Consider the following 23,641-nt stretch of genomic DNA (forward strand, 5'->3'; position numbering starts at 1 on the left):
TATACTGGGCACTTGTACCCTATTTTCCATGGACTCCAAACAGAACCAACCAACTAAGAAATCTGAAGTTCTCTGGCATGTTCTTCTTCAAACTGGTTGTACTTTTTCATGTCACACTATTTATATGTAAAAGAACATAGTTTTCCTTTTAGTTTAATGAGTTTTTTACAAATTCTGTAAACATCACCATTTTTCACAGTCCGTATGGGATTTACCTTTGACCCGGGGTTCATTTGTATTCTGAAATTGTTTGTGACACCAAAAGCATACCCTTGCATCGTTTTCTCCCTGGCATGCTTTTGTTCAGGAAACATGCATGTGAGGGTGGGCATATTTCAGTGATGATATTACAACTCCCTGGCATGTATGTAGGATGAAAAGTTACTAAGGAGAAGAAAGAAAATTAAAGTTGAAAGCAGTAAGTGGTGTTGTACTGTATACCATTTGGTGTAGCATATGCACTTGCCCTCCATCATGTGGCCGAACAGCTGCACAAACGCTTCATCCTGCTAGTGAGATCTGAGCCAGACCTTGATGCTTTAGAGTCACATTTGATCCCATCAATACCTGGTTTTGTAGTGCTTCCCTTTGCTTACTGCTTGCGAGTTAATCTTCTTTGTGAATCATCCCATTTTGTCCTAACTGGCAATACTCCGTTAATTTCTTTTACTCCAGCCACTTGTTGAGGTTTGGGGTTCCCCCCCCCCCCCCTTTTATCATGTCCGTAAAAGTGAAAATGCTCTGTGGCCACACAGTGTTTGTGAGCTGGGGACTCTGTAGGATTCACACAGTCTTGGCACATGCTTTGCTGTCTGCTGGTATAATAGGTGCTGTTAGGTTGCACAGCAAGTTATAGGCTTCAGTCCCCATTATGCTCAGTAAAACAGCCATCTTTTTCTCATCACAGATATCATTAGCTATTATGTATTGTTTCAGTCATTCAACAGAGGTGTCAAATCTTCCAAAATTACCAAACAGGTCCATTTTCCCCAAACATCAGTTCAATTTAACCCTTTTTCTGACGACATGGCAGGTTGCTCTCGGGTCCAGTGCTGTACACAGTAGTTGTAGTTTGGTTTTGATTTTGTCCTTGCAGATACACCCTGCTTTGTTCTGTTCCCAAATTAGGCTTTCATCCCTATTGCCAAATGCTTTGTCCATTCTTTCTAAACAATGTTTCTAAGGTGGGGTAGCTGCAGGGGCACAGTTGGTTTCCCAATAGCTGTGAAGTGTTAATTAGATGCAAACGTTTAAGCCTCAGCTACCCATGGACTCTGCTGCAAAGTTGATGTGGCTTCTGCTGCAGAAGATAGGGCAGGCAGTGCCAGAGGGCTCAGATGGTGCTTAAAAGCCTGTCACTGTGCTGCACTGGGTTGTCCAGCCTGTAGCTTCTGAGCCACAGGCACAGGTGCCTTATAGTTTCTACTGCAGGGGTTGTCACAGGGCAGCAGGGATGCCAGCATTGCTAAAGTGGCTCTGGGACCCCTATAATACCCTCGGCTCAGCCCCAGCCTCCAAGGAAGCAGTGGGACCAGGTGGAAACCCATGCCATTGCTGTGGAAGGTGGAATATGTGCTGTGGCTTTCAGGCTGGTGCCACATCCTTGTGCCAGTCGATACTGATTCCTCCACACAGGCGATGGTAAGAAAGGAAGGAAACAGAGCCTCCCTGCGGTATTACAAGGATTCATAAGTGTCCTGGTTTCAGCTGGAATAGAGTTAATTGTCTTCCTAGTAGCTGGTATAGGGCTATGTTTTTGAGTTAGGTATGAGAAGAATGTTGATAACACACTGATGTTTTCAGTTGTTGCTCAGTAGTGTTTAGTCTAAAGTCAAGGATTTTTCAGCTTCTCATGCCCAGCCAGCAAGAAGGCTGGAAGGGCACAAGAAGTTGGCACAGGACACAGCCAGGACAGCTGACCCAAACTGGCCAACGGGGTATTCCATACCGTGTGACGTTCCATCTAGTATATAAACTGGCGAGTGGGGGTGAGGGATCGCCACTCAGGGCCTCACTAGGCGTCAGTCAGTGGGTGGTGAGCAATTGCACTGTGCATCACTTGTATATTCTAATCCTTTTATTATTACTCCTGTCATTTTATTAGTGTTATCATTATCATTATTAGTTTCTTCTTTTCTGTTCTATTAAACTGTTCTTATCTCAACCCACAAGTTTTACTTCTTTTCCTGATTTTCTCCCCCATCCCACTGGGTGGGGGGTGGAGCGAGTGAGCGGCTGTGTGGTGCTTAGTTGCTGGCTGGGGTTGAACCACAACAAGAAAGTAAAGCAGGGATTTATAAAAGGCACAGTAAGAAGCTTTTACAAGGTTATCAAAGCCTTAGATGCATGTTCTGAGATCTCCAGAGCCTTCCAAAAGACTTACAAAAACTTTGTTGTGACATTTCAGTGCTGCTTCTGACTTTGTCCTGAGCTGGAAAAGGAGGTGCTTAAAAAAAATGAACTCTAGGAAACAATAGTTGGGTGTTCACCCCAGACATGTTTTGTGTGGAATGTAGAACCATTTGTTTTATCTGAACTGTTTCATTGCTGCATGCGTATGTGTGTGCATGTGTATGAGAGAGTGAGATAACTGAGTTTTTGTGAGTGGGTGTTCAATTTTGGCTAACAAGATCCTATTTCACTTAGAATTTGGAATAACAAGTGACAGCTGTGGGACTTAAAGATGTATCAGGTTTGGAAGTTATAATGATGTTACACCAGAATAGTAGGTGTATATATTGGACAGGCGTATTTTGGTCTAGGGGGGGAAATATACATCAAGTTTTATGAATATTTAGGGATATTAAGAGAAAATCATATCAATTTCCTTGAAATAAATAGTACAAGATAAGAGATAAGAGTTGCAAGAGACGCTGTGTATATAAGAGGGTTCCAATACAAAATTATTACTTTACCAAGATCCATAGATCATGGAATAGAAAGTCTCAGTAGACTTTTTTGGCAAGAGATGCTGTGTATATAGGAGGGATCCAATACAAAATAATTACTTTACTAAGATCTGTAGATCATGGAATAGAAAGTCTCAGTAGACTTTTTTGGCAGGTTACCTTTTAGGGAAGGAATTCACAAACCAGGCTATTTACATACTGTGGAACTATATTTGAAACTCTTTTTGATAAAACAGATTATCTCTAACATTACTGGGGAAGTCTCAAAAGATTTGAAATAAACAATTTCCCTCTACTATCCAATTAAAAACAATACCCAAGACATGGGATTAAATACTTTTGTTCTCAGAAAACCGCTTGAGCAATATCATCAAAGAAAATCCTTGTTTCTGTATAGTTGCTTTAAAATCAATACGGTGAGCTCAGTCTAGGCCTCTGCACAGCCAGCATCACTGCATTTGCTTGTGCTGCAGGACCTGGAGAGGCATTTAGCTTGTGTCAGATAGCTTAACTGCATGTCATTAGGTGTGAAAGTGTAAAATTATGTTGTCTAATACAGATGTTGTTTTTGAAAAAGTTGAAGGGGAATTAAATAAAAATGAAATACTGTAATATTTTAGACTGGCTTTACTTGTAGGATTTTCTTAATTTACTTTTCTACTTAAAATTGAAGACATGATTTTAAAAAATTTCTTATATATAAAATGTGAAAATATTCAGCAGAGCAGAAGTCTTAATCTTTTGGAAAAAAACATCCCCTTACAAACTCAGTTATATAATAGCAGCCATTCTAGGCTATTAGGTGGTTAATAGGTGCGCCAGAAGAGAAAATACATTGTCAGCTGGAAGTGAATTCTGAAAGAGTTGTGCTTTTGGGTCTGTGACATTTAGAGTGTATAGTTATATACACATGGTAGGAGGAAGGAAAAAAGAGGATGTTTGAAGAGCCTGTGTGTTTCTTAGCTTTTTCAAGAAGTGTCCACTACTTAGCCATTAATTACTATATAATTTGTATGATTGGGAATGACTGAGTCATCTGTACTGGTGAGATTTTCTGATACTGACAGTTTTGAGCCTGGTGTGTTCAAAAGGACTACTATGACTTAAATATCCATGTCCTGTTGAATTTCCATTATAGCATCTTTTAGGTCCTTTGAAGTTTTATTCCAAGTCTCTCTCCTCAGACTCTTCAGTCAGTTACAACTTCTCCCAACCTCTACCCCCTACTTCTGCCTGCAGAAGAGGAGAGGAGCTTTGCCCTTGAACAAGGCATCTGTGACATGGATCCAAGAAAGCAGGTCCTCACCTCTCATCCTCCAGACTCATGTGATTCTCTTAGCAAATGTCAAGACTGAGCAGAATTGTTTACCATGTCGCGTGTGGTGTCATATAATCCAGGATTTACGTGAAAGGCAGAAAGCTGAAGTAATTTCAGTAGTCTTAGATGCTCTGCTTCTAGTTGTCTGATCAGGTCCTTTTTTCCAAGTGAGGGAAGCCCTAAGAATGGCACAGCAAGACTGAGTTTTCTTGTAGCACTGTGATAACCTTTGTATTGGGTTTGTGTGGCAAGGTTTTGGTAGCAGAGGAGCCAGGGTTAATCCACCACAACCTTTGAGCAGATTGCATTTAATTTTCAGCTTCTACCTCTGTGGCTACTGCTGCACCTCATACTGGGGTTCTTTTTTGGAAAACTAGAAAATAGGCTCTGCTTAAAAAACAGCTGCAGAGGGTTTGGGCTTCTTGTGTCTTGAATAATTTGGGTAACTTTTATAATCTGAGAAGAATAGATCTGAAATTTTACAAAATGACCTACAATGGAGAAATACCACTTTTGTACTGCTTCTGTGGGTGCTGATGGGCTGGCAGGTTTCCATATACCCCTCCACATGTCCCTGCTTTGGGACTTTCCCTTTCTTGCTCTTCTGCCTCTGTTGGCAATTTATTCTGTCTCTGGAGTTACCCATGCAGGTACACACTGGTGGGTTCATTCTTTGGATGAATGTTGCAATTGTGTAGATAGTGTTGACAGGGATTTTCTCTGGTTTTCTTTTTTCTTACTTCATTTGCATAGACTGTACTTTCCTGAGTCTTCAGAAGAAGAACCTGGGGCCATTGAACCAGAGGACCTGTGTATCCCCAAGAGGATTCTGTCACCAAGGAAGTGTTAGTAATGAGCTGTCTCTTAAGTCTTCCACTCTGCCCTGGTTGTTTGTCTCGGTAATTGGTAGGTGCACTCCTCTAGGAAGCCCTAAACTTGCTGTCTGGTTCTTTTGAAAATGTTATTAATTAAGCAGGAAGTTGTATTATTGGCTTGAACTTTATAGCTGCCCTTGACACTCCAGAGGGTTTGTGCAGTGATCTAGATATTGTTTATATATGGCAGGCTTTTTTAATTACCTTTGATCCTAAGTTTTTAACAGTTCCTTCTAATCTACTACCTGTAAGCCTGACAGAAGGATCATACAACTGGGAGAGTTTAATTCTGGTATCAGGCAGAGCTGAATAAGCTATTAAAAATGTTTACTCATGAGTTATTTGATCAAATTCATAAAATGTGAAAGCAGCTTTACAGAAACAGTGTAAAAATGTAGCATAAATTTAGAAATCTCTGCCCTTGCTTCCCCCACTTCAAATTGACTGTTTCAGAGGAGCACATGCCTGTTAAATAGCATGACAGAGGGACAGAGGCAGCAGCACTGTCGTATCTGGTGCAAGTCTCTAACAAATGCTTAATTTTGATCTTTTGGCAGCATTTGATGTTAATAGACTGCAAGGTGCTTTATTTTCCTGCAAGTTAAAGTGGTTGGTGATGTGCCTGGGGCTGCTTCCATCCCCCCCTTCTATGTGGTTTGTGTAATTTTTAGCAGCTATAGGTCACTTGGTTGTGAAAGGTTTGTCTTCAAAGAGTTAAACATGCCAGTTCTTGTGGAGCATTCTTCCTGCTTCTTTTAGTGAGATCGTGTCTGGGTGGAAGTGCCATGGAGAGAGCTGTGATACCAAACCTTGCTCTTTTAGTTGCACATGTGATGCATCTGTTGATTACTGAGAAATTATGTCACTAGCTAGGGCTGCTGGAGAGAGATCCTTTTGCCATCACTCATTGCCCAAAGAAATTGTGAGTAGCAGGAAGATCTCATGCATGTACAGACATATGTGTTGAGGCAGTGAGGGAGGACAAGAGCACTGAGGACCTGTGTGAGAATTTGCATGTATCATTCACAGTCAGAAAGTGTAACTTTCATTTGTATGTCTTACAAAGCACTGTTCTTATTTATCATTTCCAAACCTCTCATCAACAGTACTTATCACAGCTCTTGCCTGCACGGCGATTTCCTCTTGACGGGTCTTTAAGCAGCACAAGTGCTGCTGCTGCAGTCTGCTTGAATCCCTTGATTCTGTGAATTTCCTTGATTCTGTGTCTTTTACCCAGCATTTTCCATATTGACTTCAGCCTCTCCTTATCTTCTTTAGGGAAAAAATCCTAAGGAAGGTTTGCTACTGACGCTGCTTCTGCAGAAGTGGTCGCCCATCTCAATGTCTCCCTTCTCTTTGTCTGGATGAGTTGATTTAAACATTTCCTCTGGATGGTTTTATTGCAACTGATTTTTATTATTGTTATTATGATCATTCTGAAACCACATCAGCTATATCCTCAGGCTTTTTCCTTTTATTTATTTGGTATTCATTTTTCATCACACAAGCATTACTGCACTTGATCAGACAAGCATTGTCTAATCCAAACCCCATGCCAGACACCTCAGGAAAAGGTGCTGAAAACCTAAAATGGGCAGTTATTCCAGGTAATTTATGGTTGACTTATCTGGGGTTGTTAAAACCATGTATATAAAGCCCAGAATGGTGTTTCAGTTCTGTTGAAACCAGTGTGAGAAGCTCCACAGGTTCCAGTAAGATGAGGATTTTGTTGACCATTTGTACCAGCTCTGGAGGTTAAGATAGTAGTTTTTTTAGAAGACAGTACTCCTATAGCTTGGAGACTTTGTAGCGTTATAGTTTTGAAGATACAGTTCCCTCTGTTCAGTCAATACAATACTATCTTGGTAGGTTACAGGGATCTTTCAGTGGAGTAACCTTCCCAGTGGTTATGACCTAATTTGTCCTTCTGGAATGGCATCCCATCGATTTTTGTCACTCTGCCATGCTCAGGAAGTGCCTCTTTTGTCAAAGCCCTCTTTTACTGGCAGGTATTCAGACTCATCTGTTTTAGCACTTGAGCTTCTCATATTGGTATACAGGCCCTTATCGCTTCTATTTCTGGGCTTGTGCCTTTTTTGCGTGCCCCCCCCCCCCCCCCCCCCCCTTTTTTTTTAATTCTTTTTTTCAATTCAACACCTGTAATACCCCAAAAGTATCCAAAATGTACTTCTTCCATTTTGGTCTGTTTTTCCTGGCTGTCGTGGTTTAACCCCAGCCAGCAACTAAGGACCACGCAGCTGCTCACTCAGTCCGCCCCCATCCAGTGGGATGGGGGAGAAAATCGGGAAAAGAAGTAAAACTTGTGGGTTGAGATAAGAACGGTTTAATAGAACAGAAAAGAAGAAACTAATAATGATAACACTAATAAAATGACAACAGTAGTAATAAAAGGATCGGAATGTACAAATGATGCGCAGGGCAATTGCTCACCACCTGCCGACCAACACCCAGCCAGTTCCCGAGTGGCGATTCCCCGCCCCCCCCTTCCCAGTTCCTAAACTAGATGGAACGTCACATGGTATGGAATACACTGTTGGCCAGTTTGGGTCAGGTGCCCTGGCTGGGCATGAGAAGCTGAAAAATCCTTGACTCTAGTCTAAACACTACTGAGCAAAAACTGAAAACATCAGTGTTATCAACATTCTTCACATACTGAACTCAAACCATAGCACTGTACCAGCTACTAGGAAGACAGTTAACTCTATCCCAGCTGAAACCAGGACACTGGCGTTCACTCATGGGTATTCTGTCCTTGTCTTCAGTTATCTCTTGATTATTGGCTCAAAATTTTAGAAATTGTCTTGTCTTTAACATTGTGCAGTAGGGAAAGTTTTGGCAAACAGGACAGTCTACCCATAAACCCATTCAAATATCTTACCAACTTGGCCTGTAAAAGTGAGCACTCGCCTGTGCTAGGAGGAGTTTTATCAATCCCTTAATGAATGCCTGTTTTGCTGATATACACAGGAACTAGTGCCTGAGTTATCTGGCAGAAGCATCCTTCAGTTGGTATAATCAATTGCTATATTACTCATCTTCAGACTAATCAGGCCTGATTTGACATAAACCCCATGTGTCTGGAGTCTAAATCCAGGATGCACATGAGAGGTCAGGGAAGATTGTCCACAGCGGGTCTGATTAGCACATGCTTTTTTTAGCTTGGTCAGCACTCCTGATTTTGTAACAGGGGTCGTGATTGATGTATTGTAGTTCCTTACGTATAAGAGAGCTAGTCCATGCAGGCTTTTACTGTCAGACTTTCCCTGCTATCATCAGATGTAGTTTCACTAAATGTGCTCAGTTATAGTGAAAGATGCTGGGTATTAAAATACGTTTAAGCTATGTTTATGTTCAACTCTGCAAAATCCAAAGACAGTTCCTTATGTTTGCCTTTTCCTTTCCCACATCTCCACCTTCATTAAATATCACTGATACGTGTCTATTCAGGAAATAGCAATTAGGTACCTTCATCTGGTAAGGCAACAAGCTCCTGATCAACAAAATGCTGCATGTCTGCGAAATTCCAGGTCATGCAAGTACTGCCAGTCCATGATGCTCCCATGGTGCTGTTTGCTGCCTGCTTGCATGGGGGGATACAAGGGCTGCTTTCCTATGGCAGCTGCCAGTCCACATCACATCCCAGTCTGTAATGAAACTGTGTGTCACAGAGCACAGGAGTGTTGCAAAGGGTCCCCAAAATTTTGCAGGACAGACAACCCGAGGTGGCAGAGCTGCCTGCAGCCACAACAGGCTGAATAAAAGGGAAGCCCCAGACTCCTTCTTTCTTGCTGCTCTTCCACAAATGTGATTCCATCTTCTAAGAAGCCCTGGTGTTGTCTTCAGCTATTCCTTATATCTGTGTTCCCATTACAGTGAGACTCTGTGTCACTCAACAAACTGAAATACTGTAGTCTTATAATTGGATATAGAGAAAAAATGAACAAGCTTTTTTTTTTTAATATAAGTCCCTAATGAAGAAATTGCATTGCCAAAAACTAATCTGTGGGGTTTTTTTCTTTTCTTTGTTTGTTTTTATTTTTTCCCCGACTTTATCAATCACTCTAATAAAGGTTGATATTTTTTCTTACATTCTTGCCCCAGTTACGTCCTTAGGCTATCATGACTACATTTTAGTATAGTAATACTTCTACTTCTGCATAGATATATAAGTTTCCCCACAACGTAATTTTCCTAAATTGAAGCCACCCCTCCCTGGGGACTCATCCAGGTTTGCCAGAAACATGTTTGGCAGCATCCTGGAGAAGGACTCTCATTTTCCCTAGATTACTGCCTGAAGTATGATGTTAAGAAAAACCTTGCAGATGCTTTGTGCATTAAATAAAGAGCTTTTCCCGTGAATTTAAATCTCCTATAACTTACTTTTTATGATTCAGTAGTGAGTTATATTTGCTTTATATTTTGTAATTAGAGGGCAGAACAGATGGCAAACCCTCTGTTTAAAGTGAAGTGTACTGAGTAACCCACAGTGCTGAGTGCTTTGTATCTTGCTAACCAGAATTCGGAGAAAAGTTGTGCTCACTTTTCTCAACCTTGCTCCAAGAGCTTTACGTGGAAACAATGTTAGCAGAAACATTCACCAAATCTCACTTAATAGCAGCACCATTTCTGCTGCTACTCAAGCCAGCAAACTAAATCTGGTTTAGAGTATCTGGGGAGGATGTCGGGAAACATCACATATCATGAGCAGAGGCATCCTTATGAGACAGACACTATAAAGTGTCCAGTTTGGCAGCTGGGGAACAAATACGTCATTAGAAGTGAAGGCTTTGGCCAAAGTATGAGACCAGCTTAGAAGAGTTCAAAGATTCTTAAGTGAGAGTCTTTTAGTAAAAGAAGGATCTTGATCCTTGATGAATTTCAGTATACAGTACAGCTTGACGACTTCAGTATCCTTGTATCTTCCAATGACATAACAGAATTTTTCATTCCTTTTGTGTTGCTGTGTTGATTTGTTTCATGGAATAGGTGCAGGCAGGACTCCATTTCAGATGTAGGTAAGCTGATACTTTCCCTGCTTCAGAAAATTGTTAGGAAGCTTCTATTAATGAAGTATTTGCTTTTACTCTGTTTGCTTTTACTTCTGCAGAGAAAGTGTAACAGAGCTGGTAGGGTATTGGACGCTGCAATACCTTGCCTTTGCTTTTTGGAAGAGGTGCCAGATGAACACTCATTCCAGAGATGTAGGTACATTCCTTTTCAGGGTAAGCAGAAGCAAAGAAGTGGGAGAAGGCAGTGGAAAAGTGTGATTTAGAGTTCCTTGGTGTTGACTTCCTGAGATTCCTTTCCCTTATCAACCATTTAGAAGAGAGTTTATCTGATGTCGGCTGTAAGTCTAGACAGGTGTAGGCACTCGCTGGCAGGTAGGAATTATTACCAAAGATGCTCCTGCATTCAGAGTTTACCTATGGGATAAAATAAAGGCCAGTTCAAAGCTCTTCTTTCTCTGCCTCTTTGAATTCTTCTTTTTTTTTCTTCTTTTTTTCCTGCCCTAACATTTATCTGGCTGTTTCACCATCATCCATCTATTCCCCTGCCTATGCGCTGCATCTTTTTAGCAGCAGTTGTGGTCTGTGAAGTCTATGTAGTATCATGATGAGAATTCAGAACGAACCAGTGCTATTCTGTACTCTCCCCCCCCCCTTCTTCTCCTTCACTAATTTCTCGTTCGTTTTCTCTTTTCTTCTGCCAGTGTTTCTTTTGCATCCAGTTTTGCATCTAAGCTGGTCCTGCTTTGAGCAGGGAGTTGGACCTGGTGACAATCTGTATCATTCTCTTCACTGAAAAGCATCCTTTAAATTGTACAGTCCACCACCAGCATTGCTAATCATAATGCTTTTATGTGGAATTACCCACATTTTCATGTCACTGTGTGGTGGTCCTATTAAAAGACAAAGCCCCCCCATACCTGGAATTTGTCTTATACCTAGGTGGCATCTTGGATTAACAACAATAACGTTAGTTTGGTGCTATGCATCGGCCTTTATATCATAGCAGTATTTGTATGTCTCTGGTTAAAATTTAGGCCTTTGATGCACGATTGAATTACCATGTCAGCTGAGTGCTGATGATAGTCTACATATACACTTATAATCCGTGATATATTTGAGGTAACTCTGCTTAGCTTCAGTCATAATGAAAAAATCATATTTCTTGAAGTTATTGGTGCTGAAAGCACACAGGCAGTGTCACAGCAGATGAATTGACGAGTAGTAACCATTTAAACCAAGGAAATCTTATTGTGGGTTGAGACCTTAGTTCAAAGGTACTGGGTTATGTATTCTGAATCGAGCAGCGTTAGGCTTTGAGTGACGGAATTTCTGTGGATAGATATTATTTTTCTTATCTGCATTGAATAGTGCTGTGTTCAGTTGGTAGCCTTACTGATTTTTGTGATGTTGTTTCTAGTGTGATTTACTAATCTATGTGAAAATGCATCAGAATCTGGTCTGATAAACAGAGGACAGCAGTAGAGGCTTCCCTTCTCTGCCCGCCCCTTCCCGCCCTTGAGTTCAAGACTGATGGCACTTTCAGTAAAGTGCCATCAAATTAAATATTTGCTGTGTTTAAGATTGCAGTTCTTCCAGAGAATCCTTACTCAAACTGCTTGGTCTTGTTACCTTAAAGCCCTGAGCCACTTACTTAATATGCATTTTTAGTGAAAAATCTGCCTCTGAACACACTTAGCCTTGGACAGAAAGCTTCAAGAAACTCATAACGGCAAGTAGATGTGGCTTGGAAGCTAGGTGACATACTCCATAATCCCATCCCTTACAAAGCTTCAGTAAAAACGTCCCGGTTGTATTATCGTGTTCACGAATTGTACTGCAACTGCCAGGCAAATATACTTTTCCCCAGCAATCTTGTACTTATTATCCTCTTTTTTCTTTTTTTTTTACTTTTTTGGGGGGGGGAGGGGAGGAGGGGCAGCAAGGGGAAAAGGTTGTAGCAGCATTTCAGTCTGACATTCATGCAGCTGTAAGAACTGTGTTTTGTCAACTGCTCTCTGAGCTCCACTCTTTTTACATAACAGATTCTCAGGGTAAGAGAAGCTGGGGGAACAGAAGAGCGTTTCAATGATTAATACCACTGCTGGGCACCAGGATGTCAGATTGCTGCTGCAAAAGAGATAAAAAAAAAAACGAGATTGAGGCCAATTTTCTGCTAGATGCCCAAAGGAAAGAAAGCCAGGTTTTTAAAGGTGTTGAGGAACCAAAATATAAAGTAGGTATCTTTATGTCTGCATATATCTTTAGGTGCATAATTATTTTCAGATAAGCAACCCCTTTCTACTCTTGAAAGATGCTTATTATCCTATAGTGATTACAGAGTTAAGTAATACTTTTAACTTCAAAGAAATCTGTTCCTTTTTTTATGGTGAGGAATCAGCAAGGAAAAAATCCCTGTTAATGTAGAAGTAGGCAAAAAATCCTCAGATGTGGACAAAGAGTGTGAGGAGCCAAATCCCTAGCAATATGCACAGCCGTAGTGGTCTTGAAAGCAGTGATGCTCTGCTCTGAATTAGTTGTGAAGGCTTTCATGCACAATGCGAGGAAAATCATGAGGCCTATTTAAAATGGCATCTTGCAGGAGTACACCACCTGTGTTTTCAGTGTTTGTCTGTGAGAGGGCAGATGACTAAGAGATGGAAATGGACTTCCGTGCTCAAACCTTCTTCCTATAACAGCACATTTCTGCAGTATGAAGTGGTTAAAGAAGTTGGAAGTGACTTTTATTGATGTCTTCTATTTTTAACAAGTAATCAGAACCAATTTATTCTCCTTGATAGGGTAGTGTATAAGAAAGCAGAGGAGAGGCAGCCTAGGGGGATGTGAAGCATCTTACTAAGGATGTTTCCCCTGATATCCCAAACATAATTTATTTAACTGTTTGGGGTGGTGTTTCTATTTCCCTTCCTTCACTTCATTTTGTTAAAGCCATGCTATTAAATATTGCTACTGATCTGGATGCTGTTAGGATCAAAAGTATTGTAGGCTACAAGAATGTGATTACGACTGCATTCTGTAAGAGTTTTCTGTGACACCGTTCTGTAAGGCAGCTGTTCCTGGGACGTTGATCTAACTTCCAGGACAGGAAATCTATACAGGTGACAAATACTCAAATGACTCTTTAAGGTGTTTATGTAGGAGTATGATGCCTTCCAATTGCTTAATTAACCAGTGAACACCTGTAGACACCCTGGTGTTTTCTGCCAGTTGGAAACTATTCATGGATGGGAGAAAGAAAATGGCTTGTACTGTAGTTTTGCATGGATCTGGAAGGTGTGGGGCTGCTCAGCTCTCTAGAGGAAAGGCACTGTTCTCTGCTTCATTACATTCATTAAACTTCATTACAGACCTTAAGTGTCTGCAGCAATGCTAGGGAATCAATACTGCTCTGCGTTTCCTCTGCAAGAGTCATTTTCTGAGCTCTAGTGCGCTCTGTGGTACCACTGACCTAATCCAAAAAAGGTAAGAGATACTTAATCCAACAGCTTCTTTATCTTTGTTGCTCCCCACTAATCATGAAGGCCAAGTTCACTCTCAGGTTAAAGATCGAGCTTAAAGACAATTTCTTTGGGAATCCAGCCATTGCAAAGAATTGATTTCACCTGCCCTTCCAGAACCCTGGGCTTCACCTGGGCACAGTCATCCTTCAACCCTGGCAGAATTCCTCCTCCTCCTCCTCTCCAGCCTCATCTCTCATTGCAAAGCTCTTAGTTTCTATGATAAATAGCACTGCCCACATGCTCAAGTTTTCCCCTGTCCATCTAATAAGCAATCACTTATTGCTGATGACAGAAAACTGCCTACAGAAATCGATAGCTGATGTGCGGCAGCCCTCTCTTCAGGTGAAGGCAGCAGTGAATACAGATGAGGAGAGCGAGTCCCTTGATATGAAGAGGATTTACAGCCTATATTCATGTGGCTAGAAAAGAAAGGGCTTAGGAAAAGCTGATATTTGGGGTGAAAAGATGGGATTGTGGATTTCAGTGTCAGTAGGTGTAAGGGCTAAACAAATAAGGCAGTGTAGATTTGAATATGTAACCACCTAGCATGTGAGACTCAATGTTTTATTTAAGAAATTGTTACAGAGGAGTTAGCATCAGTCTTCTGGAGTATAGGTGTATGTGAGAGTATGGGTTTGGGTAAGGATTCTGGGGCAAGCGCTGGAATGAATTCAAGAGGCGCTTGCTTTCTTAGCACAGCTGGCGTGGTGTCTGTGGATGTGAACCTTGGAGAGTACAACACTACTTGTTCCTTGGTGTTACACATGAGTTCAGGTTCTAGGTGGTTGTAATGATCTGGTCTGACCTTTAAGAATAAATCTCTGTGTGCTCACTGAAATAACTGTTTAAGATACTGGTCAGCCAGTGTAGAAGGGGAGGGGAGCTAGAAAGCAGTGTTCCTCTCTGATAGAATTGTTTCTATTGATACTTCGATACCATTGGATTATTTCCATCTGGTTGAATGTTTGTTATTGTGGAGGAAAAAAACTTTAAATCTCCACACAAAGATGCATTCAAGCCTGCTACTTTTTTAGCTCACACACTAATTCCCTTATTCCTCCAAACTGACCCTATCATGTTTGACATTGTTGGATTTTCTTTTCCCAATACTTGTTCTCTCTCCTCCTCTCTAAGCCATTTCCTCTCTACTTATCCTGCTGTAAAACTTCATTGTTCCCTTAGATTGTGATTGACTCTCTTACTGCAAGGTGATTTACAACACTTAGCAATGAGCATGTTATATAAAAATTAATTGTATTCTGTTCTACTGTCTGGATTGGGTGGATTTTTTTGGTTTACTTCCAACTTTACATTCTTCCTTCACCTTCTAACCTATTCTATTGTACAAAAATAAATACTAGTATGAGTGCATATTATCCACTCCAGATAAGATCTTGTGGACTTTATTGTGGACTGTGGCAAACTATTTATTTGTTCTGTGCAGTGTGGATTGATTTTGTTCTTGTCTCCTAGATTTTTCCTTGACTTAGGGATCAATCTAATCTCTAACTTTTCTGGTACTCTGTTCAGTTTTTCTCCAGTTCTCTGATTATATCTGATTGTGGCATTGCTTACAGTGACACACTGTAATTTCATACTTCTTCCCCCCCCCCCCCCCCGAGATACAGCATAATTTCCTGTGAGGTCTTCACAAGTGATTGCCATGCTGTGAGCCAATAATTCAGCTGGAAATAAGAATGCCCTGGGGCTTCTTTAATGCATATTAATGCATATTTTAACCAACACAAGGTCTCACGACATACCAAGAATTTCACTAAAATTTCATCATCTCTATCTTAGATTTTGATTTGTTCTTGTTGGTTAGAGAGATTGGCATGTAAATATTTTCAAGTCCCTTGAAAGCACTTTTCCTCTGTGATATTACCAACGAATGTACTTTGAATTACCTTGCGGTAACTGGAAGCAGTTGGGACTGCTCTGTCAGATTACACAGGCTCTTTAAAAACTGTACTGCATAGTTTAAATGCACGGGGTCTTCTCCTTTACCTGGCTGTGCAGTTTCAGGGAATGGGGAAGATCACAATGACTGTATTTTACTTTATGGTCCACACCATTCAGTGCAGGGCTTCTCTGAGCAGCTCTTCAATGGCATAAAGCAGCTAGAGCAGAAATATGTTCCTCCTCCTTTTGGCTGTGCCTGGCTTTCAGGTGGCAAAACAGCAGATATGGTGCAGATCATTGCAAATTATCCTCCTATCTTTTTCCTTCTTAAATTATATACAAAACTTTGTCAAAATGTTTTTGGTTTTGTTTGCATTGTGCTTAAAGCAGTGGGGTTTCATTCTTGGTTGGTCCTCAAGCACTACTGTAATGATCCTGATTATTAGGAATAGTAAGATCTAAAAAAGCTAAGCCTCATCAAAAGCCAGTTAAAGCAATTGGAAGGAAGCTGACTTAATTAGCTTTACAGCAGGCCCTTCTCCAAGTCTGCCTATCTACTTAAATAAGAAGTGGTAGGGAAAAGCACTTACAGATTATTTTGTTCTTTTCTCTCTTTTGTTTTGGCCACCATTTGCAAGTGCCTGCCTGTCCCAGTTGTCTCTTTGCTCATTGCCACCTCCTCTCAGTAGGATTTACAAACCACACACAAACTTGCAGGACGTGTTTTACCTTTCTTTTCCCCCCCGCTGAAACCCTGCAAGTAAAGGCAATGTACACTATATTCTCCTTCCTTTACATGGTCCTTCCCAAGTGCACAGTGAATACTTCAAAGAAAATTGTTTTACTTAATTGATTTTTCATATATTCTAGAACTGCTGGAACAAGTACATTAAGGTTTTGATCCTGCAATCAATAAAACTAGTTGTGTGCTTGCACACTTCCATAGAACCCAGAACTGTGAGGGCTGGTGAGAGAGCATCTTCTCTGCCAGCAGGAAGGAAGGATTCTGTTTCTTGCACTGAAGTCTCAAGGAAGTTATTTTGGGACCTAGTGTTGCACCACTGATTTCAAGGATTTTTCTCAAATGCTTCAGTGGATGCACAAGTACACAAAGCTTTTAGATTCCATTTTCCTGCACTTCAGAAATCACTTACACCTTTTAGTGCCTCCCATTATGACACTACAGTTCTCCTAAATAGTGAAAAAGGGCATGAGTGGGCATTTGGGGATCCTTACCAGCTCTTGAAGACCTTATGATCTCATTTTAAATGAGGTAGATTACATTTTAGTATTAGGCATTTTTTGGAGTAGGATTATTACAGGAGTAGGCTCATTTGGTGGAGGTACACATTTTCATGGTACCAGTGGGATGACATTTTTGTCTGCTGTGACAGTTTTGCTTACAAAATTTTATTCCTAATGTCTTTGTCATCAGAATTCAGCTAAAGAGTTGTCAGAAATTTGTAAGGCAGAAAGAAGATCCGCTCACTCTGAGAGCACTATATTTAGTTGTGCATTAATGCATGTAATGAATGAAGACTTGTTTGCATCTGTGAGGTAAGCAGAGATGCTTCGAAGATGTGCATGGAGCAAGCATATGGAATTGCTTATCAAGAGTTAAGTCCTGTTATTTTCAGTGAGGCTCATGCAGTAAATTACCTGCCAGTGTAAAGCAGATTATTTGATCCTCCCAAAGCATGCAATGTGTCTTCCTAGATGTGAGAGTAGAAAAACAGAGCTCCAGGTGAATATCCTCCACACAAAACCGGAGACTGGCAAGTTTCTATTGTTGATAGCAAATTGACTATTCTCATCAATATTTCCCTCTATCAGAGAAAAACATGTTTCCAGTATTTCACATGCTGACCTTTTAGTGGATGTATATGCAATCTCTGTGTGTTGTTCAAATTGTGGTCACTGACTGGATCCTTAGAAAAAAAGATTTGAGGAAGAGCATTTGGTTGACATCAATAAGAGTTAGTGTATTTTACAGTCTTACAGTGCTGCCTCTTGCAGTGTCTTTGGCTGCATGAAGTAGCTATCATGCTATCATATCGTGTAACGAGTTTTCTACTCACAGCTCTCACCATTTTCAACACTCGAAATTAATCAGGCTGGGTAAAACACTGTTGTAGATGATTTGAGAAACAGCTGAATGAAACCAGAACTCTCTTAAAAATGCATTGATTAGGTCAGCCAAGATCTGCTTCACCTTAGTGACTACAGAGAGAACATCCCCAACAGAAATAGGAAAAAAGCCTTTTAAGTTTTTGGAATAGCAGGTTCAAAAGGATTGACTTGTGGGAGGTGATGGTGATATGCAACCCTGGAAGGCACTGAGCAAGAAGGTTGTGCCAGGGCAGTGTGGACCACCGTCTAGTACTTCAGCAGAAGGAGGTAGGATGGCAAAGACCATTTTCACATGAAGGGAGCAAGCCTCATCTAACTGCTTTGAGACAAGAAATTATGTTGCTTTCAGAGACTTATTGGTGGAATCTAATTAAACTACTGCAGAAAAGGAGCTAAAGAATTCCCCTTAAGTGGATTTTTTTTCCTGGCAATTTGATATGAAATCAGGGGACTAGGAACAGATGATTAGCTTTTTTCTTTTTTTTTTTTTTTAGGTTTAGTTTTAAGAGATTAGGAACTACAAAATGCATAATACAGACTTTTGGCATCATTAGCAATTTCTTCAGCTTTATTTTCCCTGTCACTCTGTAATGAGTAATGAACTAAGCTGGTATTAAAGCAAGCTTAACAAGCTATTGCTTTTTAAATTGCAAGTCTCCCAATATGTCCCTCTCCTTATTATTAATTTTAAATAACTCTCATTTTTGTTGCTGCCTTTCTGTTCCTTGTGAATTTTGTATAACGTTTGTATTCACGTACCTTCAGTCCTCCCAGCAAAGATGGAGTGATTAGGCTCTCTGTTACCAGCTTCCAGGACATAAGAACAAAAGACATTCCCAGGCAATGAAAGCTCAGAAAAAAGTATGATCAAAGTCAGAAGTCTACTTTAGAGGCAAGATAGTCTGTGAAATTCACTACTGCATTGAAGTTGCTGAAATTCCTGAAAGGCACTCAAAATTTCATGTCTATTAACAACATTTGTAATTGAGCTGCTGAAAATAGTGGTGAGAGTAAGCCTGAAGTTTATCTTCCTTGAAAGCTATCTCTGGCCACTTGTTTGTAAGGAGGCTGGGGTTGAATCACTGGTCCTGTTCAACTGGCATTTCCATCCAACTCAAAAAGAGTTTTATTGATGAATAATGCAGATTATTGAGGTCAAAAGACATTCTGGCATGTGAAGAACTTAACATAGTTTGATCAAAGAAGGTGTGGCAAGTGTAGGACAATGAGGAATGCAATCTCATGTGCTCCTATTTTCCATTTCCTATAAAATAAGAACAGATGATGTCCAGGAAAGGTGGAGAATTGCTTTTTCAATGATAAAGGAAAATACTTGGAAATTAACCTACTTCCACTTGTTACCTTAATGAAGATAGAAAAACTATTTCTAAATGTGAAATTTGGGATCCTGTGTTCCTCTTTTTTTTTCCAAAGACTTTGGCACTGAGGATACTTAGGTTTCTTGATTCTCTTCAATTGCTGAGTTTCTTGCACATAATAAAAATCTAAATCTTAATGTGTTAAGAATTAAAACACTTACGGGGTTTGGAAGATGGTTGCTATGTGGAATATATTATTTCACTGTGTGCTCTAGAATTTACTCTGCCTTCTCTGAAGCATCTGCCCCCGTTGGAGATAAGTTACAAGAATAGGTGAATTGCTGGTCTAATTTGAAATTTTCCTATCTAAAAATATAGTAAAGCTAGCAGTGTGAAAAAAGTGTCTTTCTATAAATACAAAATGAATTAAAGGCCAAGATTTTAAAAACAAGTGATTTTTGGGTGCTTCTGTTCTGTTATGCTTAACCTGTGAGCATCCTTTGAAGGGCATTGATGTCTCAAAAATAAGACACTTGTATCTTGAATGTTGTGTAAAGTTCTGGTGCCTCTCATCTCAAAAAGCCTAGAACAACTGTAAAACATGCTGTGAAGGGAGATGGGAGGATCAGAGCTAGGGAATGGCTTCTAGATGAGGGGTGGTTAAACAGAGTCGATCTCTTCAGTCTAGGAAACAGGTGGCTGAGGATGGACTTGACAGATTTTGTAACATAAAATTAAGGGTTGCATGGAAAAGGGTGAGTAAGGAACAGTTTCTTGAAGAATATGTGGCTAAGTCTGTGGATGTTGTTGCTACAGGACATACTGTGGTCAGCATGAGTTCAAAAATGAGAAGATCAGGAATAAAACCTATTAAAGGCTCTGAAATATCAAGACACTTAAGACGCAGGAAGTGCCCAAGAGCTGGAGCCTGAGGCAGGGCTCTGGGGAAGTGTTCCTGTATGCTGCCTTTGTCCTTGAACTTTTTCTTTCCTCTGGTGTAGGATGTGGTTAGAGATTCACCACTGTTCTGGATGGAAGCTTGTTCTGATTTGATGTAACCATTTCTGAGTAAAATATTGGGCTCTCACCTCCTGAGAAAGAGGCTGTGTAAAACCATCTCCGTTTAGGCACAAAAAAATAGATGGTTTCAAATCTCTCTTTGCACTTCAGGCCATAAAATGCCAGATTTCAGAGCATTAATTGTAAAGAATGTAAAGAATATCACCTTGCTCTGTGCCTGACCCCCAGGAATATGGGATAGCTTGTAGATTAAGGTATTATTTGCTGCAGACACAAGGATTGGAATTTAGCCATTATTTGAGTAAAAGAGACTACTTTTATGCCAAGCGATAGTGTTAGGTGAGTGATGCCATCTTATTTCTTGATATGAGTGTAACTGTAATCCCATCTAAATATGGTTCTACATGATAGAGCTTAACAATTTCAGAGAGAAGTCATTACAGACGATCAAGTAAATAGAATGTATTTAGAAAGAAAAAAGCCCACGAGCTTTAATAGTTATTTACCTGAAGGCTTAGTGCATGTAGACAGAGGAGTGGTTATCCTGTCAGACTTCTTATGTACCTGTCAGAGTGTTTTCTGCTCCACAGTATACATATTTATACAATCAGACTGAAGGCTTAAATGTGAAGGAGCTATTGCTGGCTGTGATATGTATGTGCTCTCTGATGACAGCAATATCTTCTGAAATAGAAAAGCAATTCCTTTAAAATATGCAAGGCACAAACTTGTTTTGTCTTCACACCTTTAGAGAAACATGAAAAAGGAGAGGTGGGAAGAGGAGAGGGAGGGTTGCTGTAGTTCTTCTTGGGAGAGCTCCCAGCTCTGTTCAGCCTGCTTTGCCCTCAGGCTAATGGAGCTTTCCCTGTGTAGCAGCCAGGAGCCAAAATGCTTGGGAGAGTCAGTCTGTCAGCAGTGCCTGCTCAGGAGATGGACCGTTGGACTGTCATCTTACTCAAGGTATCTGGTTCCTTCAAATGTCACTTTTTACTATGGGCAGGGTAGCAGAAAGTGTTTCACGTGTTCCTGGGCATTTTGTCTTGGGCTTCAGTTGTTGGCCTTTCACTCTGTTAGGAGGGTTATGCCCGTGCAGCACAGTACCTGCTTGTGTTAGAAGCAGACTCCACGCACGGAGCAGATCAGTTTAGAGTTGTTTTTTTTGTGCATTGCAGCATCACTGAGGTGTCTCAGCTGAAACTGGTACAGCACAAACACTTAGGAAGAGAATTTCTGCCTAGAAAAATGTAAAAAGGCAAGAAAAATTAAAGAGGGGGTTTCCCTCGCAGGGAACTGAGCCCCATGAGGTTAAATAACTTGCCTAAGTGTCAAACAGGGAGCATGTTCCAAAGACAGCTTTAATACAAGATTTGAGTGCAATGAAAAAGCAAGTGCTTGTTTGATATTTGCTGCTGGGTGTAGGCAAAGTAACCTCGCTACAGCTGAACCACTTACATTAGAGATCTAAGCACCAGCATCGATCCCAAAGGCTCTAAGCAGTGCTTGGCCTGGTACCTCTCCTTGCATCATTTTTCTGCACTTTCCTTAGGTCATTTGACAAGTTGATATGACTCACAGTCTATGCTCAGAAGAACCTGAAGTGGTAGGAAGAGTTGTAAATCCGCACTGAGGATTGTCAGCAGGGTTGTATTTACAGACCTGCAGAAACACTTCTTCATGTTCCATCTGCGTACAGCAACTCTGTCTGGCCTCAAACTTTGCAGAGCACTTAAATTCATTCCCATAGAGAAAAATACGCAAAAACAACAAAAAGCATCTACTTATCCATAAAGTCAATGGGGGTCATTAGTAATAACAATTTGTCTTTGAAGTTGCTGTGATGCTGGCAGAGGCAACCTCTTAGTTTCCAACCTGGATCAGAGTGGATCCGACCTGGATCAGAGTGGATCTGAAGGCATGGGACTGCACTGTGGGGTGGCAGTGACAGCAATCTGTTGTGTCACTGCCTGGGCAGTGTAGCTGAAAAAAGCAGCCTTAGAGGCGCACATACTGTGTCCAAACTGGCTTCTGCCAACTTTTACCACCTGCTGCTGTTTCCTGTTATTGCACAGGTGTGTTGATATTTTGTTTATCGACTTTCTGTCCAGATATTTAGATATTGGTACAGTCTCCCTTCGGTGCTGCTATCTCTGATGAGTTACGTGCTATATTTCAAAGATTTTTAAAGCCAGAGAATATATATATTAAAGTGTGGTTTTGATCAGGGAACTGACTAAGTAAAAATATCTCCATCCTTATATCAGAATGGTTCCCTAGTGTATTTTCAAGACATTTGATTATTTTGACAAATACAAGTCTTTATGCTGCTTCTCCCTGCAGACCTTGTAAAACTATGGAAGAGTGGCCTGCAGTCTTTTCTGCCTAGAGCATCTGCTACTTTAACTCGTAGGCACAGCCCTGAATATGCAATTCAGGGTCTTTATTACCTGTGCTGCTGTTAGAGACAGGAGAGATGTAGCATGATTTTTCTAATCTCAAAATGAGATTTCTGAACTGTCAGGGGAGAGAAAGCCCATCACTGAGTTGTAAACTGAGCAATAACAGAATGAATGCAGTCTCTCTGCTGTCACTTCTTTATAAACTGATTGCTCTGGTGGTGGGCCTGTTGGTGCTCACAGGGTTCAGCATGGACCCACATCAGAAGATAAGGGTAAGAGGTACGTCTTATCAGAGCAGAGCAGTGCATAAAATATGCATCTGTGGTGAACAATTTGCTTCTTCCTCCATGTGTTATCTTCTCGTTCTTGTCACAGAGGCTGGTATTTCTGTGCCTTATGAAGTCTTGTGCTTCTGGAGAATGAGCATCCGTGTCCAGCGATTATACTGACAGTAAGCAGAGCAGGAGACTCTATACTGTACTCTTTTTTTCACTCCTACCACATACTGCTCAGGCACGCTGAGACTTAGCTGATGCATTGCTGATTCGAGATGGAGCTGAAATGTAAAATCGTAGTTTCAGCCTGGATTTCAAGCCCCAGGGACTCAAGAGTCCCTTGATGAAGGGTTTTGTTTCAGATCCTTGTGCAGATGTGATACAGCTGTAATGTCCAAATGGTTTCTGGGTCTGAGTCTTGGAATGGCCCTTCTGCCAGTCTGTGAGCAGGCGGGCAGTTGTCTCCTGTTGGCAGCAAACTTGGATCCAAAACTTTCTGGAACTAATAACAAGTGCTCATTTAATGTGTCTCTGGTAACAGAAGCTTGTTTTTTTGTTTTGTTTTGTTTTGTTTTGTTTTTCTCTACTGATTTAGAAAGTTGCTTCTGAAAATTTTGCAGGGGCTGGAGGAAAGGCAGGGCTGTGAATCCTAGTGTGGATGGAGCTAACTCAACACTAACTGAAAGTGCAAACCGGGGCAAAATGCTGTGAAGTTGATATGGAGAGGAGCTGTTTGTTTTAATTTTACCTACCGTGTTACCCATAGACTCTGAACTCTGAAGCTGGTTGGCAGCTTGTTCATCAGCATTTGGAGATAACATGGAGAGAATCCATGCCTCTTGCACCATCTGAACTCCCTCCTAAGAAGTGTTTGCTAGAGCAGGTGAGGAATGGGTTTTTGTTCTCATGAGCAGTCTCAATATAGATCAAACAGCTTTTCGTTTATGTT

The 23,641-nt window shown here is 40.8% G+C and overlaps 1 protein-coding gene across 24 annotated transcripts in view; it reads left to right on the forward strand.

Annotated features, from left to right (window-relative positions):
• Positions 1 to 23,641, forward strand: part of TSPAN4 (tetraspanin 4) — a 488,885-nt gene that overhangs the window by 264,756 nt on the left and 200,488 nt on the right. For 6 of the 24 annotated variants that reach the window (XM_069803556.1, XM_069803562.1, XM_069803561.1 and 3 more), the window contains one exon: positions 4,981 to 5,072. The exons of 12 other annotated variants lie outside the window; for them this stretch is intronic. Coding sequence is in view for 7 of the 12 variants with exons in the window: in XM_069803548.1 (XP_069659649.1) it covers positions 4,981 to 5,072 (92 nt within the window). In the remaining 5 variants the exon portion in view is untranslated. Of the gene's footprint in view, positions 1 to 4,980; positions 5,073 to 23,458; positions 23,576 to 23,641 lie in introns of all 24 variants that reach the window. 6 more of the 24 variants (XM_069803550.1, XM_069803549.1, XM_069803552.1 and 3 more) reach the window with 1 other exon arrangement.

This window comes from Haliaeetus albicilla, chromosome 16 (genome assembly GCF_947461875.1).
Source record: "Haliaeetus albicilla chromosome 16, bHalAlb1.1, whole genome shotgun sequence".
Taxonomy (NCBI): Eukaryota; Metazoa; Chordata; class Aves; order Accipitriformes; family Accipitridae; genus Haliaeetus; species Haliaeetus albicilla.